We start from the raw sequence: 17,946 nt of genomic DNA on the forward strand, positions 1-17,946 counted from the left end.
GGCCAGTGACCAGCTGGATTTGGCCAGTGCTCATCCAGCAGCCCCAGCCCGGTGGCCACAGGACACAGGCAGTGGCCAAAGCCGCCACTCTCCCCACAGGCACAGCTGGGTTTTCATTTCCCGACCACAGAGAGGCTCAGGAGACCACACCAGCTCTGCTTTCTCCGCTGGAGTCACCAGGAAAGTGAATTCCAGCCTTTCCATTTCCATCTCTTGCAGAAAGTGTTGGGTTTTTTTTTTTCCATGGGTGAACCGGAGAAAGCAGCAACACAAATCCCTGCTGCCCTCCTGGGCTGGGGCCAAAATCCAGTCACAAAAACATGGCTGGAAACACCTGGAAAACCAGACGCGACCCCTGGAAAACCTCCGTGGCTGTTCCACAGCTGGCAATGCAACCAGAGTGGAACACCCACAGCATCCTCAGCTCCCCAGAGAACCGGCAGTGCCGGCAGTGTCCCAGCTTCCCTCTCTGCTGGGGACATTCCCACCCCCCTTTCCCACCCTGGATTCAGTGGAAGGTGCTGCTGGCCAGCGGGGGATTCCTCCCCAGCGAGATCGGGGTTCCACACTCGGGAATGCTCTTGTGAGGGGGAGAGGAGCCCGGAGATGCCCTGTCCAAGGACACCTCGTGGTTCTCCACCTGCAGCACAGCGTGGGGCAGCAGCTGCGGGTGGCCGAGGGTCTCCTCAGCGCCGCGGTCAGTGCTGTCGGGGTGGAAGGACACCAGCTCGTTGCTGAAGGTCACCGTCTCCACGGCACTGCCCCAGCCCAGCAGGGAGGCAAAAGCCCTGCGGAATTCCGCGTTGAAGGCGTAGATGATGGGATTGAGGGCGGAGTTGGCCCAGCCCAGCCAGGTGAAGGCGCTGAGCACCGTCCCGCTGACGCACGGCAGCGCTCCCCGGTCCCGGAGCTCGGCATCGCAGAAGGGCACCAGGCAGTTGAGCACAAAGAAGGGCAGCCAGCAGCACACAAAGACGCCCACGATGATGGAGAGGGTCTGCAGCACCTTGGTCTCCTTTTTGAGGGAGTTCCTCAGGGAGGTTTCCCGAGGGCTGCCCGGGCAGCTCCGGCCGTGTCCGGCCGCCCTCTCCAGGGAGCAGATCCTGCGCAGCTGGCGCCGGGTGATGCGGAAGAGGCGGCCGTAGGTGCCCAGCATGACGGCGACGGGGATGTAGAAGCTGATGAGGGACGAGGAGATGGCGTAGGTCCTGCTGAGGCTGGAATCGCAGCTCCCCTCCTCCGCGGAGCCGTTCAATCCCGGCTGCGCTCGGCTGGGCAGCTCCCGGTCCTTGTGCCACCGCAGCTGCACGGGGATGAAGGAGATGAGGAGGGACAGCAGCCAAGCCACCCCGATGGCGACGAAGGCCACGTGCTGCGTCACCATGCTCTGGTAGCGGAAGGGGCTGGCGATGGCCCAGCAGCGCTCCAGGCTGATGAGGCACAGGTGGAGGATGGAGGCCGTGCAGCACGTGATGTCAAAAGCCACCCAAATGTCACAGAAGGCCCCGAAGGGCCAGAAGCCCAGCACGTCGGTGGCAGCTCTCCAGGGCATCACCAGCACGGCCACCAGCAGGTCGGACACGGCCAAGGAGACCACGAAGAGGTTGGTGACCTTGGAGCGCAGGTGTCGGAACCTGAGCACGGCCACGCACACCAGGGCGTTCCCCAGCAGCGTGGAGAGGATGAGCAGGGACAGGCAGGCAGCTGTCACCACGCGCAGGGACACCGAGGAGTGGCTCTGCTCTGCCCAGCTGGTGGCATTGGGCACGTCCTGCCCAGCTTCTCCTGCCGAGGGGTAAAACCCATCCATGGCTTCCCCGCTGATCCGGTCCTGCCCAGGTTTCTCAGCTGCTCGAGTCTCCGGCAGCATCCAAAGCCCGTTTTCTCTGTTCCCACGGCGTCTCCGGAGCCCCAGCTGCAATCCTGCCAGGGGAAAAGTGCTGGAAGCTCTCACTCCGTTCCAGGTCTCTGCTGACAGCGTTTGGATTCTCCCTCCTGCCTCCCACCCGCTTCCCTTCCTCGGCTGCTCCCGGGAGCCGGCACTCACCTCCGGGGGCTGCGAAGGCTCCGCCGCGAATCTTCCTCCCTCTTCTCTCTCCTCCTCACCTGCCAGTGATCCTGTGCCTCCTGCAGAATTCCCAGATCCTTTCCGTGGCCGGGCCGGGATTTGCTGCCGGGAGCAAAGGGAATCTGAGCTCCCTCTGCTCCTGCAGCCCCTCCCTGCTCACAAACCCCGCTGCTCTTCCCTCCGGAGCCAATTCCTCCGGATTCCACTCGGGTGGGATCTGACTCTGCCCCTCGGAGCTGGGAGAGTGCGGGAACCCGCAGGGTGAGTCAGTGGGAATTCGGTGAGAGGGGTGAAGGGGGAAATAACAAAAATCCAGTCGGATTTGAGGGTCCTCAATGCAAATGAGCCCAGGAATTTATTGTGGTCTCTGATTTCATTGCCCGGGTGCTGCGTCACAGCTCAGAGACGGCCCCACAGCAGCCACAGCTCAGAGATGGCCCCACACCACCAGAGATGGCCCCACACCATCAGAGATGGCCCCACACGTTCAGAGATGGCCCCACACCATCAGAGATGGCCCCACAGCAGCCACGGCCCAGGGATGGCCCCACACCATCAGAGATGGCCCCACATGTTCAGCGATGGCTCCACACTGGCCACGGCTCAGAGATGGCCCCACACCATCAGAGATAGGCCCACATGTTCAGAGATGGCCCCACACTGGCCATGGCTCAGAGAAGGCCCCACACCATTCAGAGATGGCCCCACATGTTCAGAGATGGCCCCACACTGGCCATGGCTCAGAGATGGCCCCACGGCTATCAAAGATGGCCCCACATCATCAGAGATAGCCCCACATCATCAGAGATAGCCCCACATCATCAGAGATGGCCCCACATGTTCAGTGATGGCTCCACACTGGCCACAGATCAGAGATGGCCCCACAGCAGCCACAGCTCAGAGATGGCCCCACAGCAGCCACTCCTCCGTGCCCTGCACTGGTGCAAAGCTGGCATTTACTGCTCCAGTGCAAAATTCCTTCTCCAGGAAACAAAAAAAAAAGGAAAAAACCACGTCTAAAAAGTCCTGTAGAAACCTGGAAGTTTTTTCTTTCTGAAAGTCCCACACAAAGCGGCCTCAGATCTTCTTTCAGCGCAGAACCAGGGAGGAGGCCGAACATCACCCAGACATGGCTTTTAATCCTTGAAAAACGGATTTTACTTTCACTGAAGTGGCGTAAAGTCGCTTCTCTTTCAGGTTCATTCCTGAATTCCCAGCTCAATCCGCATCAGCTTTCACCTCAGGGATAACTGGAAACATCAACCAGAAAGTCAAGATGCTTTTCCAGGCAGGTGGGGATGTGGCACTTGGGGACACGGGTTGGGGGTGGCCTTGGCAGAGCTGAGGCCGCACTTGGTCCTGGTGCTCTCCAAGGCCTTTGCCAACCTTAACAATTCCAGGATTCTGTAGCTTGGAGCCCTAAGGAGGAGGAGGAGCTGCCCTGTGTCCTGAGGGAGGATTTCCTGGGAGCCTCCTGCCTTGGCATGGGCCACCAGGAGCTGCCAGTGCCACCCCTGCTGCGATTTACTGAGGGGACAGATCAGTGCCAGCCCTGCCCTGTGTGACAGATCAGTGCCACCAATGCCCTGTGTGACAGATCAGTGCCACCAATGCCCTGTGTGTGACAGATCAGTGCCACCAATGCCCTGTGTGTGACAAATCAATGCCACCAATGCCCTGTGTGTGACAGATCAGTGCCACCAATGCCCTGTGTGTGACAGATCAGTGCCATCCCTGTGTGTGTGACAGATCAGTGCCACTCCTGAGTGTGACAGATCAGTAGTGCCACCAATGCCCTGTGACAGATCAGTGCCACCAATGCCCTGTGTGTGACCGATCAGTGCCACCCCTGTGCGTGACAGTTTGGTGCCACCGCTGCTCTCTTGAGGAGAAAAGCCTCCCTGGAAAAGCGAGGTGGGGAAAAGCAGGACGAGCTTCGCGAATCCTGAGCACAAAACGAGTTGGTTCAGCCCTGATCCCGGAGCGTGGCCCTGGGGCATCCCTGACTCTGCCCTTCCCCGTCAGCTCAGGGGGAAAGAGCCACCAAAGCTCCCCGCGGCAGCTCTGCCGAGCCCGGGGAGAGCAGGAGCTGCCCCGAGCCCTTCCCAAGGGATGCGATATTCCCTGCGAGCACAGCCCGGGCTGGCTCCCAGCGCAAGCCCCGCGCTCGCCGGGCTGTGCGGGCGCTCGCCCTCCCCGTGTCACGGCGCTCGCCCCGAGGTTTGTTAATTAAGCCTCATTAGCGCTGCTGCCGGGGCTGTTCCAGGGAGCGCCGGCAGGTGGCACCAGCGGCCGGCGCATGGAGCAGCCATTCCCTCGGGAATTCGGGATTCCCGCGGAGGGGAAGCGCGGAGGAGCTGGACCAGGGCGGGCTCCGGCTGGAGAGCAGGAAAGGCTCGGCCGCAGAGGGCGGAATAAGCGCTGGGACAGCTCCGCAGGGAACGGGTGGGATTTTGGGGTTTCTGGGCAGGGCCAGGGGCTGGATCGATGATCCCGGCAGGTCCCTTCCCACTCAGGATATCCCAGGGCCCTGGCAGAGCCCTCATCCCCAGGGATGCTCTGCCCGCTGTGCCCCACGGGGCATTTTCCTCCCAATCCCCGCTCTGGGCACAGAGAACTTCAGGATCTCGGGGGGGCAGAAACAAACACCGGGATGCTGCCACTGCTGTGGCACCGATCTGTCACCCACAGGGCATTGGTGGCACTGATCTGACACACAGGGCAGGAGTGGCACTGATCTGTCACAGGGCATTGGTGGCACTGATCTGTCACACAGGGCAGGGCTGGCACTGATCTGTCCCCTCAGTAAATCGCAGCAGGGGTGGCACTGGCAGCTCCTGGTGGCCCGTGCCAAGGCAGGAGGCTCCCAGGAAATCCTCCCTCAGGACACAGGGCAGCTCCTCCTCCTCCTTAGGGCTCCAAGCTACAGAATCCTGGAATTGTTAAGGTTGGCAAAGGCCTTGGAGAGCACCAGGACCAAGTGCGGCCTCAGCTCTGCCAAGGCCACCCCCAACCCGTGTCCCCAAGTGCCACATCCCCACATTTTGAACCCCTCCAGGGTGGTGATTCCACCCCCGGGCAGCCCCTCCCAGTGCCTCGCGTTTTCCATGAAGGATTTGGTGCCAATATCCGACCCAAACCTCCCCTGGTACAACCTGAGGCTGCAGGAAAGGATCTCCCCTTAAACCAGAGCAGCCTTTTCGGGCTGGCTTGGTGTGGGAAGCTGCAATGGGATCCCATTTGTCCAATTTCCGTGCATTTTGGAACACACCTGATGCAGAAAAACCTCCCTGAGGGGGCTCTGCTGCCACAGGCAAAGCAAACCCAGCAGCTCCGAGTGTGCCCAGAGCAGCTCCTCCTGTGGGAGAGATCCAATCTCCTCCCCTGAGGAAGCTGCTTCATTTTATCATCAACACTTCAGCAGTTATTTTTTTCCAGGCTCAAGTGAAGCCCTATTTTAAACAGCTCTCCAGCATGAAAAGATCCCGCTCTGGTGGCAATTCAGCTCGGGGTTTTTATATTTAATTTCCTCGCCCAGCAAGAGGCTGCCCTTGATTTCCTTTCCCTGCTGTCTCACCAAAATATCCTGAAAATTCTCCATTCAGGCACCCTGATTGCATCCCCCGCTCCGCACCCAAGGCAGAAAATTACCAGCCACTCCAAATAAAGCAGCAGCTGCTCGGGTTTAACTCCTAAATGTCGCTCCCAGCACGGCTGATGCATCCCAGGATTACAGGGGAGCGCTCGTTCCTTCAGGAATCCCTCCGGATTTCCAGGGAAGGGACGAGTTCTGAGAGCAGGGCAGAAAGGAGGGAGAGTCAGGCTTTAAAAACAGAGCTCCGGGTTGTAGGTGAGACCTGAGCCCTGTGAAAAATCCATGGGAGCTCTCCAGGCATCGGATCAAACCTCAGCCAGAGGAAACAGCATCAACAGCCTGGGAATTCCAAGTTTAGGCATCGTGGTTTTAGAGGGAAGGAGGAATAATTGGATTTTTTATACACCAGGTTATTCAACTTACATTGATTTTCTTCAGGCAGAGGGAACACCGGTACCAGGCTCCCGGTCTGTGCTGCTGAATTACAACTGGAACAAGAAGCCAGGTGAAATCTGTCCTGAAAAATCAGCTTTGGGAATTGTTAGGCACAAAACCAAGGGATTCAGCGGGAGAATCGATTTCCTTTTCTCCATGGGCAGAGCAAGGTGGTTTAGGCGAAGGGCTGTGACTCTGTGAACCTTGGAAGTGCAGGTCTGAGATGCAGAGTGATAGAAAAGAAGTGGAAAGATAAGGAAAAGCAGGAGGTGTGTCCAAAATGACACCAGGAATGAAGGCTGTGCCACCCAAAAAGCAGCAGAGGCTGCTCAGGAAAAAACCAAATGATTTAAAGTAGTAATGTCTAATACTGGGCTTTTCTAAACCCAGATTAAAACCTGGTGGAGCAGTTGCTCAGTTTGGGTTTGGATAAAGCAGCCCAGGACTATCCCTGGATTCCAGCACGGCTGGAACAGGGAAAAAGCACAGGAGGCCCCAGAGCCCCGCGGGTTCCTCCCCTCCCCTTGGTCACACACAGGCTGGAAACAGCGAGGTTTTTCTCCCGTTTACTTCCAAAGGAAAGGAACACAGAGCTTCGAGCCATTGTACAGCATTCCACGGACAGCCTGGGCACCGGAGAGCTGCGGCCACCCCCCTGGGCCAGCAGGAGCCCGCAGTGGCCAGCGGCGACAGAGGGGACACAGCCCCCGGGGACACCCCCACGGCCGGCCCTGCGGTGGAGCTGGGTGGGAAATCATTCCCAGGAGGGGAATTCCAGCCCTCGTTCCCATTGCCCCAAGCTGCCACTGAGCGCTGGAGCTTGGAGAGGCAGCCTGGAATTGGTGCTGGGATACTCCGAGTGGTGCTGGGATGCATTCCGTGTGGTGTTGGGAATACATTCCCAGTGGTGTTGGGAATACATTCCATGTAGTGTTGGGAATACATTCCATGTAGTGTTGGGAATACAGTCCCAGTGGTGCTGGGATACATTTCGTGTAGTGTCGGGAATACATTCCCAGTGAACGGAATACATTCTGTGTGGTGTTGGGATGCATTCTGTGTGGTGTTGGGAATACATTCCCAGTGGTGCTGGGATACATTCCGAGTCAGGGAGAGGGGCAGAGGGCTGCTAATCCATGCCCAGGCAGCCAGGCACTGCCCTGCCACGCTCAGGGAGCCCAGGGAAGGGCACATCCCCCTCCTGACAGCTCGGCTTTTCGGGGATCGTGCTTCCCGCGCTTCCGTGCGCACGCAAGGGATAAAGAGTGACCTGCAAAAGATGAGGGATGGGCTCGTGTGGGGAGGGACAGCCCTGGAGCAGCTGCAGGTGTGGTGCTCAGGGGTTTGTGCATGACAAACACGCCCAGGGGCTGCGTTTGGGGCTTTCTGGGAGCACGCAGCCCTGAGGGATTGCAGCACCGAGGCTGAAGGCAAAGCCAAGGCTGCTCCGTGGGGCTGAGCTCTCCCGAAGGGAAAACGAGGGATCCCCTCTCTTCCCACCCCAAATCCCTCCTCAGCAGCTCAGAGCTGGTGCCCTGCAGCTCCTGAGAAGTTTTGCTTACAGGGAGGACACAAAAATAGCCAAGAGCTCCAATTTCAAGAGGCAGCAGAAAAAAGCTGGATGGCAGCGCCACAAGAGCCTGAAGCTCCTCCAGGGGAATCTTTTGCAGGTCTCCCTTTTAAGGCCTTAACGTCACTGCAGAGAGAGAGGGATTCTTTTGTCTTGTGCTTGCCACTGCTGCCCTCTCCGAGCAGCACCAGAATCTCCCAAAGCTGCCCAGCTGCAGTGCCTGGCTGTGAGGGCAGGATGCACACAGGGAGGGACACGACGACCACGGGGTGTTGAAGCTGGCTGCAGGAATGGCAAGGGCAGAACCGAAGTGCCAAGTGTTCTAAACAACCACACGAACAGCCAAATGTTGAGCCACTGCAACGCTGCTGCAACTCAGATTCTCAACATCAGCCACAGCAAAGGAAGAGAAATGAAAACCAAACCCAAAACTGAGCACTGTTATGGACACAGAAGAGTTTATCTCCACTGGAATTGCACTCCCAGGAGGGAAGACTGGATGTGGCAGTGACTTGGGGCCACGAGTCAGACTGAGACCAGTGCAGATGTTGGCACAGAGATGACAAACACCAGCTGGGGCCAGGTCCAGAGTGGATTGTCACGGCAGGAGATCCTGCTGCTGAGCAAAGAGAGATCCAGACGGACACGGCGGTGTCGCCCCTCTCCTCTCAAGTTCTGGTCATGAGTTAAGGAACATTAAGACAACTTCCCCAAACTGCAGCAGCAGGATTCTGTTGGCTCTTCAGAGATTCAGTCCCAGAGCTGTTTTGGGTTCAGAAGCAGCAGAGGGAGTATTTTGTGCCAAATCTGTGAAGAGAATTGCAACAGAGAAGAGATCAGAACTCATCAGACACATCCACAACTAAATAATGAAATTCCAGAGTGCCTCGGTGCTTCCCTGCTCAGCTCCATCCCTCGGAATCACAAGTTCCATCCCCTTGGAAGCACGTGGCTCATGTTTGATGGGGAATTCTCTAGAAATTGAGGTTATCAGCTGCCCAAACAGGAGGAAAACTCCATGGCCAGTGCTGTGGAACTGCTCACGAGCAGATTCCCAAAAGGAAAGCTGAAGTTGTCCAAGACAGGTGTAGGGAAAGCTCAGTTCAAGCCCATAAACTCTGGTCATTCACTGCTGCTAAATCATAGGATATCCTGAGTTGGAAGGGACCCAAAAAGATCATTAATAAATCATGAAATAGGATTTATTTATCATTCTTATTATTTATTTACTTATCAGTAAATAAGGACCAGTTTAAGCAGGCCTGTCCCACTTAACACAGAGTCAGCATTCCAGGCCAGGAAGATGCTGAGTGCTGGACAAATCCTGTTTTATCCCTTCCAACACTGCCTGGCTTCGTACAACTTCGTTAAATTTTAAAAAGCAATTAATCCAGGCAGGTCTCCCTCCCAGAGCCTTCAGTTTTCCCTCCACCCCCACGCAAAGGATCCAGGCAGAATTCCCAGCTCTCTCAGGACTGGGGTTGAACTCTGCTGACCCCCTTGGCTGCTCAGGGCTGTCCCAGCTCCCAGAGCAGTTCCCTCCCCGGCCCCGCTGCCATTCCCACCTCCAGCAGACACAGAGAGCTTCTCCAGTTCAGCTTCCAGCTCGGCATCAGAGATGGGGGGACTCAGCACCTTCTGGGGAGCGGGAGGCAGATCCACGGAATCCTTACTCGAGTCCTGCAGGAGACTGTCCAGCTCCTTCTCCAGCTCCTCCGTGTCCATCTCTGCAGATGAAAGAAAACATTTCAGTTCCAAGGAGGATCCAGTGGCATCCTCACAGCACAGACAGAGCCAAGTGGAACTGAGCTGTTCTTCCTCCCATCCATTGTCACTCATAAGGAATTTCCTGCACTTCTTTAAAAGGACTGAAAACTCAATGCTGATCTCAGCGAGGAGAATTTTTTTTCCTCGTAGAAAAATTTTGCTGCTGAGGCCAAGAAGCTCTGGCACCTTTCAGCAGAGGCAAAAAGCTGCAGCAGCACCCAGGCCGGAGGAAAAAGCTCATCACTTCAAGAAAACAAAGCAGCAGCCACCCTAAAAATAGATTTCAATCAGCATTCCACAGCTTTGAACTGAAACCCAGCCCCGAATGGGGACCACGAGGATTTGGAGATGAATAAACACAACTGTCAGAGGGGAGAACTCCCTGCTCCTCGTTCCCTTCGAGGCACCAACTTTGGGATTTCAGGAAGAGTTTATTCCCCCAGGAAGCTGCTAAATGTGGGGAGGGAGCAGAGGATAAAAACCCCAGGACATACCCAGACCATTGATCCCCACTCCAGCCAGAGTCTGGGCTACTTCATCTTGAGTATCACAAAGCTGAGGGAAAAGAAACACAATTAGATAGAGACCAGAAATTGATCTGATGTCTTACTGCAGCTGCTTTATCAAAAGCAGAAATATCAACAAACAACTCCAAAGCTGACCTAAAGGCAGCAGCACTTAGTTCAGAAGACATTTCCACCACAGTTTTCACGAAGAACATGAAGATTATTTAATAATAATCAATAACAAGAGCAAGCGTGGCACATTTGAGGATCAAACCCGAACCAGAATTTCACAGTGGAATTAAAAATATCCCTCTGATTTTGAGTTTTTTCACATAAATATTGAGTTGACATTGCAGCTTTGGCTACAGAATCAGGAAGCCAAAGACCAACACGTCTCAGCTACGACGTTTTGCAGCCCCTCAGCTCGTGAGCTGAAGTCACAGTTGGAGCTGATGGTGCTAAAAAATTAATCCTTTGCTGTTTTTCACACCAGCTTATGCAGCCAGACTGCTCTCTCCACTTCAGTTCCTGCAGAATTAACTCCTTTCCCTCACTGAAATGCAGGAGATTACAGAATTCCAGAATTAAATAGGTTGGGAAAGACCTTTGAGATCATCAAGTCCAACCCATGGAAAAAAAAAACCCAAAAATGAAATGAAATTAAATATTAAAAAAAATACCAAATAACATCAACTAGAATATAAGATACAAAATAACATCCAATAGACTATAAAATAAAATGAAACAAAAATAACAAAAAAATAACAAAAAATAACACAAAATAACATGAAATAGAATATAAAATATAAAATTAAATTAAATTAAATGTCAGGCTGTTTAATGCACACAGGTGCATTCCAGCTTCCAAAGGTTTGATTTGTAGTTTTAATACACCTCAAGACTTTCTAGGAAAGCTGGGTGCTTACCCAATACTGCTGATCAAAAAAAACCCTGAAATGCACAAATCTAAAGTGAATTAAAATGCATAAAAGCAAAAACACAAGACACAGAAATCTTTTTCTTGCTGATGTTTTAGCTCAAAATTAAGTCAGTTTGCTTTGGTGCCATAAAGGAAAGAAATGAAATAATTAAAAGAAACTAAAGAATTCATAATTCATTAATATCTGGGCAGGTTTCTTGGGAATATCCACACCCCACTGCCTATTCCAGTACCTCTTGGATCTGATCCACCAGGTTCTCTGCCCTCTCCACAGTCACATCCTTCATGGACAGCTTCAGAGCTCCCACTCCAGCCTGGTAGGCATTAAACACCTGGAAATAAAAATAGAAAAAAGAGAAAAAATGCTCAGTGCTGCATGAGCCTGGCAGGCATTGAAGGTCTTGAAACAAAAACTAAAGACAGAAAGATGCACAATGTTCATGAACTCCAGCCTGGTAGGCATTGAAGGTCTTGAAATAAAAACTAAAGACTGAAAGATGCACAATGTTCATGAACTCCAGCCTGGCAGGCATTGAAGGTCTTGAAATAAAAACTAAAGACTGAAAGATGCACAATGTTCATGAACTCCAGCCTGGTAGGCATTGAAGGTCTTGAAATAAAAACTAAAAGACTAAAAGATGCACGATGCTGGAGAAGAACAGCAGGAGCTCCTCTCCAGAGCTGCTTCCCAAGCAGGATCCTTGGAGAAACACCAGGACCCGGAGGCAGCTTTATCCAGAGGGATATTCCAGGGGTAAAGTCCCACCCCTCAGGCACAGGCGAGGGAATGGGTGGGAAGGGAGGGGCTGGAGGAGGAGCACGAGGGAGGAGCCCACGGTACCATCTGGTCAGTCTGGGAGGCGTAGATGCGATCCAGGATTCCCTGCACTGCATCCAGCTTGGAATGCAGCTCCTCGATGCGCCGCTCCGTCCTCCGCTTCGACTTGAGGCACCTCAGGGCCTGAGCGGGGACACAAACACACACAGAGCCTCAGCTCAGCCTTGCACACACATCTGGCATTGTCTCCCTTTCCCTGGGATTGGTCCCACTTTGCTGAGTCCAAGAATTCCGAGTGGCACTGTGGGAAAACTGGGATGAAGCTCTAAAAAGGGGGAACAGCCAGGAGTCCTCCAGGCTGCAGCTGAACTCAGGGGGTTCATCCAGGAATTCCTGGATCACTGGGTTGGTATCCAGCAGAAAAATCCTGGATGCCTACTTTGGAAAGGTGAGGGCATCTAAAATATTCCAGTTGGCATCTGCAACGATTCACATTCCTGGTTGCTGAAGTTTCCTTCAGGAAAAAAAGGGAATCATTGTGGAATTTCGTGCTGATTAAAAGCAGGTATTTGTAGCCTGCTGCATCCTACAGAAAGGAGGAAAAAGCAGAGAAAGGTTGTGAAATGGGTGTTTGTGTTTGTGCAAAACTTGGTCAGAAATGACCACGTTGAGAAAAAATATTTAACTGACAAATTAAAAAAAAATATTTAAAAAAAAAAAAGGGGCAGGAGTTGGATTTTGATGATTCCCAGTGGGTCCCTTCCAGCTTGGGAACGTTTTTGTGCAAAATTTGTCCAAAAATGACTGTGTCAAGAAAAAAAATTAAACTGACAAATTTAAAAAATACTTCAAAAAAAGGGCCAGGAGTTGGATTTTGTTGATTCCCAGTGGGTCCCTTCCAGTTCGGGATATTCTGGGATTGGCAGTGTCATAAAAACAAACAGGAATCCCTGAGGCACACACAGAATAAGTGGGTTTAAGAGTTTATTTCCACTTCCCTTCATAGAAATAAAATAAATCCTGATCTTCACCTTAAGGAGAGCTTTGGCCCCACCTGAGCACCCCTGGGTTGAAGCCCCCACGTTTAACCCTGGGCATGATCCAGGACATTTCCCTGGCAGTTCCACTTACCAGCTGCTTCTTCCCAGCTCTACAAGCACTCCTGGCATCCTCTTTACACCTGGAAGATGGAAAAAGAGTGGGAAATTTATTCCTTGGCCAGCAGTGGTTATTTTACACACCACAACCACCCTGTGCCTCGCTCTGAGGGGACCACAAGGGAGCATTTTGGATGTAACCACCCTCAAACCGCTGTTGCTTCCCAGAAATCCTTGAATGCATTCCAAATCCTTGCAAACATTCCTCACAGCCATTCCCTGCACCTTGTTTTCGTGGGGACAGAGGGAACACAGGCTGGAAAAGCTGTCCCAGCACACGGCTGGGACCGTTTTGTTTATGAACAGGGAAGAATAACACGAGAACGCAGCTTCTAATTGTGGCCCAACGTTCTACACCCCACAGATGTTCCCACCACCCTTCCCCAAATTACTTCTCTGCTTCCTGGGAAAGGGACTCCACCTTCTGTGACAGCAGCTGCTCACTCTGCATCAGCTGATAAACTCCGATGTCCACGTCGTTCATCGGGGACACCTTGGCGTGGAGGCCTCGGGCAAACTTCACTATCTAAAATTAGATGGGCACAGGCTGGAGTCACTTCCCAAAAATCTGAGCCTTGCACCAGGAATACTTTCACTTGGAAGGAAGGAAAAGGAGTTTTTGCACTCCCCGTTTAGGCCTTGGAGTCATGAGGATGCCCCAGTTACCACAGCGCTTAATATGAAACTAGGCAGGACCAGGGATGAGCAGTGGAAATGGAAAGCCTTAACAGAACACCTGGGAGATTTAAAGCTGTCCCAGGGCTCTGGAAGTGGATAAATGGGAATGTCACACTTCCGAGGACTTCAGAACACTGCAGGGGAAGTGGAATCTCAGAGCTGTAGGTACTGGCAGACAGAAAAAGCTTCCACACAACGTGGAATTCCATGCTGATTCCAGAGGTGTGGAACGTTGTTTGTGTAGTTTGGAGTAGTCACCCTGCAGGATCTGCCAAGCTTTGAACTCTTAAATTAAATAGGAACTACTACAAATGTTTGAAGAACCTGCCACGCAAAAAATGAGGATTTCATGTCACCCCCAACCAGGTAACCACGCTGGAGCACGTGGAATTTACCTTTCCAGACAGAGAGCAGCCATTTTAGCCACCAAAGTTTTCTCTCCAGGCAGATGGAATGCAAGACAGGGATGATACCACCCAAAAGCAGTCACCTTGACCCTGTACCTTCTCTCCGTTCTGCTCCAGGATGGTGACCCTCTTCTCCTTCTGCAGCTGCAGCAGCAACAAGTAGAAGGTCCTTTCATCCGGGCAGAGCCCGGCACAGAGGGAACGGAGCTCGGAGAGGGCGACCACGGGGTGGGAAGAGAGGGCAGAGTTCTGGTAGAGGCGATAAACTTCCTCTGCCTTCTCCTGCAAGGGATCCAGGGATGCTGTCAGCCCACGCAGCATTCCTGCTCTTCCCAAACCCTCCCACACCTCCTTCCTCCCAAACTTGGACACTTCCTATTTTATTCCGGAGGGACTTTCAGAATGAGCTGTAGGGAACTCTCAGAACAGCTGTCCATGAAAACCAAGACTCCGCTCTTGACATTCCCTGAAATGTTGTGGAACAGCACAGGAACCACAAAGGCAATCAATTGGCTTCCCCTGCACTTCCTGGAAATCCCTCCCCAGGTTTGAACCAAATAAAAATTCCTGCCTTTAAAGATTTCCTGCTTTTCTGCTGCACACAGTAACCCAGACACCACAGCAAGGCTTGGGGCTGCTTCTCCAGTCACAGAGGAACAGAGAGGGAAAAGGGGCTGGGACAGGATCCCAGGGCAGATCCAATCCCATGGGAATGCACATGCTCCCAGTGAAAGCAGCTTGGATAATGCCCAGGGAAGCTGGTGGGACATTGGATTACCAGGCTCCATCCCCTGTTCCTCCCTGGAACAGATGGAGCTCGGGCTGAGAGCTCCTCATGTCCTCAGCTCCAGCCTGGGATTCACAGCAAGCTCCCAGCACAGTTCTTGCCTTCCTAGCCAAGCAAGGAATCCTGTCCCTCCTTTCTCTTGGAGACAGTGAAAGGTTATTGTCAGAACCACGGAGTGGTTTGGGAGGGAAGGACCTTAAAGCCCATCCAGTGCCACCCCTGCCATGCCCAGGGACACCTCCCACTGTCCCAGGCTGCTCCAGCCTGGCCTTGGGCACTTCCAGGGATCCAGGGGCAGCCACAGCCCCTCTGGGAATTCCATCCCAGCCCCTCCCCACCCTCCCAGCCAGGAATTCCTTCCCAATATCCCATCCATCCCTGCCCTCTGGCAGTGGGAAGCCATTCCCTGGGTCCTGTCCCTCCATCCCTTGTCCCCAGTCCCTCTCCAGCTCTCCTGGAACCCCTCCAGGCCCTGGAAGGGGCTCTGAGTTCTCCCTGGAGCCTTCCCTTCTCCAGGTGAGCACCTCCAGCTCTCCCAGCCCGGCTCCAGCCCTTGGAGCATCTCCCTTCGTTTCAAGGAACATCAGTAGATCCAACTCACTTCTCACCCCCAAGGTCCTCCATCCATCTCTCTCCAGACTTGGAACACCTCAGGAGCACCAGTGAAGATCTGCTCAACCCTGACCCTTCCTCCCCAGCACACAGAGCGGCTCCTGGTTTTCCTGCAGGCGCACAATCTCGGGAAAGCTCTCAACAACACTCACCTGAAGCAGCTCCACGTAAATCAGAACCTCCTCTTCCTCGGGAATTTTGCTGTCCCCCAGCACGCTGGAGAGGGTCCACTTGAGGGGCTTCAGGATGAAAACTCCCACACCCCACGAGATCCAGCTGCTGTCTACACTGGCCATGAAGTCTGACTCCCTCTGGAGCTTCCCACGTCTAGGGAAAAGATAATTCACATGGAACTGAACACAATCAGTCTGAACCTTGGAAATCCTCCACATCCTCAATTCCAGTGGCGTTTTCTATCACCAGATCCAGCTCAGACTTGAGATCTTATTGCTGGAAGCACACAGAGGTTTCCACTCCTCCTCACCTTCCTCTGGATCCCAAGTGCCTTTTGTTTACTCTTTCTCCCCTTCTGCAAGTTTCTCCCAGCTTTCTGACTCGAAACTGATGAGGCATCAAATGAGGAAATGAACAGTAAGGGTCAGTTTTAGGGTAATCAGCCATTTCTGGATAGCTCTGTTTCTATATTAAATTGCAACAACAGCTTCTCAGATCTCAGGTTTTGATTTTCAGGTCATCGACAGAGCTCCTGCTGTTTTGAGCCTCTTCGAGGTACCCAGGCTCCAGTTCCACAGCACAAAACCTCTGGCTGCAAACAGCAGCTCAACACATCCCCCGTGCCCCGGCAGCTGCGGCACCTCAGCATTCCAGGGAACACCACCCCGCTCAACACCAACATTCCTGCGGGATCCCCTGCACAACCTCCTGCGAGCCCCTGGGTGAGCTCTGATTCCCTGTCCAGCTTTACCTCCCACAGGCCTCCCAAATTCCACACACAACACAAACCGCAATTGACAGAATCCCAGATGGGTTTGGGTTGGAGGGACTTTAAATCCCCTCCAGTGCCACCCCTGCCACGGGCAGGGACACCTCCCACCGTCCCAGGCTGCTCCGAGCCCCGTCCAACCCGGCCTTGGGCACTGCCAGGGATGGGGCAGCCACAGCTGCTCTGGGAAACCTGTGCCAGGGCCTCACAGTGCAGAATTCACCCTCCAGGCTGGCACAGCACGGATCCATCGCCAGCCGCATCCCCCTGACACCCCCCACACCCTCCCCAAGGCCGGCCCCGACCTCCTTTACCTGAGCAGCTCCCTAAGGACGGTGCCCAGCCCCAAGGGGACGCTGCCTCGCCGCTCGAAGCCGTTCTGCAGCTCCCTCAGGCACGTCCTCACCGCGCCCCTCTGCCGGCCGCGGGCCAGCACCAGCCCGACCCAGAAGGCCATCTTGCTGTCCCACTCGGTGCTGTTCACCTCGCGGCTCTGCTTGAAGGCCGAGAACAGGAAGGCCATGCGCTCGTCATCCGTCTCCCACTCCGGGGGCAGGTCCCCGGCCGGGGCCGGCCCAGGGGGGGCCTCCCCCGGGCTGCACATCTACGCGAGCCCCCGGCTCGGCCGCGGCCTCCGCCCGGCCCGGCCGCCCGCCCGCCTCAGGGGAGACGCGCACGGCGCATGCGCGGTACCACCCCCGCGGCCCCCCCGCCTCACTTGGAGTGGGCCGCGCCGTCCCCCCCCTCAGCCCCCGCGGTGGTACGGCCCGAAGGCACTCAAGGGCTCCGCCCCTAAACCCCCCGGGATCCCGCGTGGTGACGTCATGAGTGACGTCATTGGTGATGTCATCGGGGCGGTGGGGGCGGAGTTTGGGACTATCTGGGTCTATATATAATAATTATATATATAATAGATGCTTCCCATACATATATTATAGAAAGTCTATGTTCTAGAGTATTAGTTTTATATTCAACATTCTTCATAATAGTAACATTAATTTAATATTAATTTATTATTATTAATTTTCATCGTATACCACAAAATAATACTTATGATAATAATAGATAATATAATGTACATACAGCATAAACTACATAATAAGAAAACTTTGTTAATGAATGTATAATATCACAACCAAATATTAATTAGTATCTAATAATAGGGATATAATATAAGTATGTTATATAATACTAGATCATAGATAGGATATAATATAATCTATTTATATTATATAATACATTATAGATAGGATAGAATACTATATTATCATTAATTAATATAGAATGTATCGAATTTGATATGTTATTATTTAGTTTATAATAATCTATTATTATTCTATTATATCGTATCACAATATATATCATATATGCTTATATAATATACAATTTATAGAGAATTTAATGAAATATTATGTATTTTAAAACATTATAATACATATTAGAGAGAGAACTTTTATTTATATCTGTATAGTCCCTATAGATATAAAAAAGAATGTGTATCTTATATAAATATTAATATTAACGTTAATATAATATTAATATAAATATAATATTAATATAGGTATAAATATGATACAGATATAGATATAGATATAGATATAGATATAGACATAGATATAGAATAAACATAAATATACTATATTAATATTCATAATCATATTCATATATGCGAATATGAATACGATTATGAATATGAATATATA

General features: G+C 52.6%; 2 protein-coding genes across 3 annotated transcripts; both read right to left on the bottom strand.

Moving 5' to 3' along the window:
• Nucleotides 1-435: 435 nt before the first annotated feature.
• LOC121663013 (D(1) dopamine receptor-like) lies at nt 436-1,946 on the bottom strand. Its single transcript, XM_042024805.1, has one exon. The coding sequence runs from the start codon at nt 1,868-1,870 to the stop codon at nt 509-511; it is 1,362 nt and encodes a 453-aa protein (XP_041880739.1). The 5' UTR covers nt 1,871-1,946; the 3' UTR covers nt 436-508.
• A 4,702-nt stretch (nt 1,947-6,648) lies between these two features.
• On the bottom strand, nt 6,649-16,913 carry CHMP7 (charged multivesicular body protein 7). 2 transcript variants are annotated; one of them, XM_042024806.1, is made up of 10 exons: nt 16,558-16,913; nt 15,453-15,627; nt 13,998-14,183; nt 13,209-13,342; nt 12,791-12,839; nt 11,723-11,842; nt 11,115-11,213; nt 9,930-9,990; nt 9,234-9,395; nt 6,649-8,475 (listed from the first exon to the last, which is right to left on the bottom strand). In XM_042024806.1, exons 1-10 carry the CDS (start codon nt 16,845-16,847, stop codon nt 8,411-8,413), a joined length of 1,341 nt encoding a protein of 446 aa, XP_041880740.1. In that variant the 5' UTR covers nt 16,848-16,913; the 3' UTR covers nt 6,649-8,410. The 2 variants fall into 2 exon arrangements, with proteins under 2 accessions (XP_041880740.1, XP_041880742.1); XM_042024808.1 differs by lacking the exon at nt 16,558-16,913 and adding an exon at nt 15,785-15,861.
• Between the last annotated feature and the right edge of the window lie 1,033 nt (nt 16,914-17,946).

Source organism: Corvus kubaryi, unplaced genomic scaffold (assembly GCF_017639235.1).
Source record: "Corvus kubaryi isolate FWS band 111438036 unplaced genomic scaffold, C.kubaryi_AGA036_p1.0 37265, whole genome shotgun sequence".
NCBI classification, from domain to species: domain Eukaryota; kingdom Metazoa; phylum Chordata; class Aves; order Passeriformes; family Corvidae; genus Corvus; species Corvus kubaryi.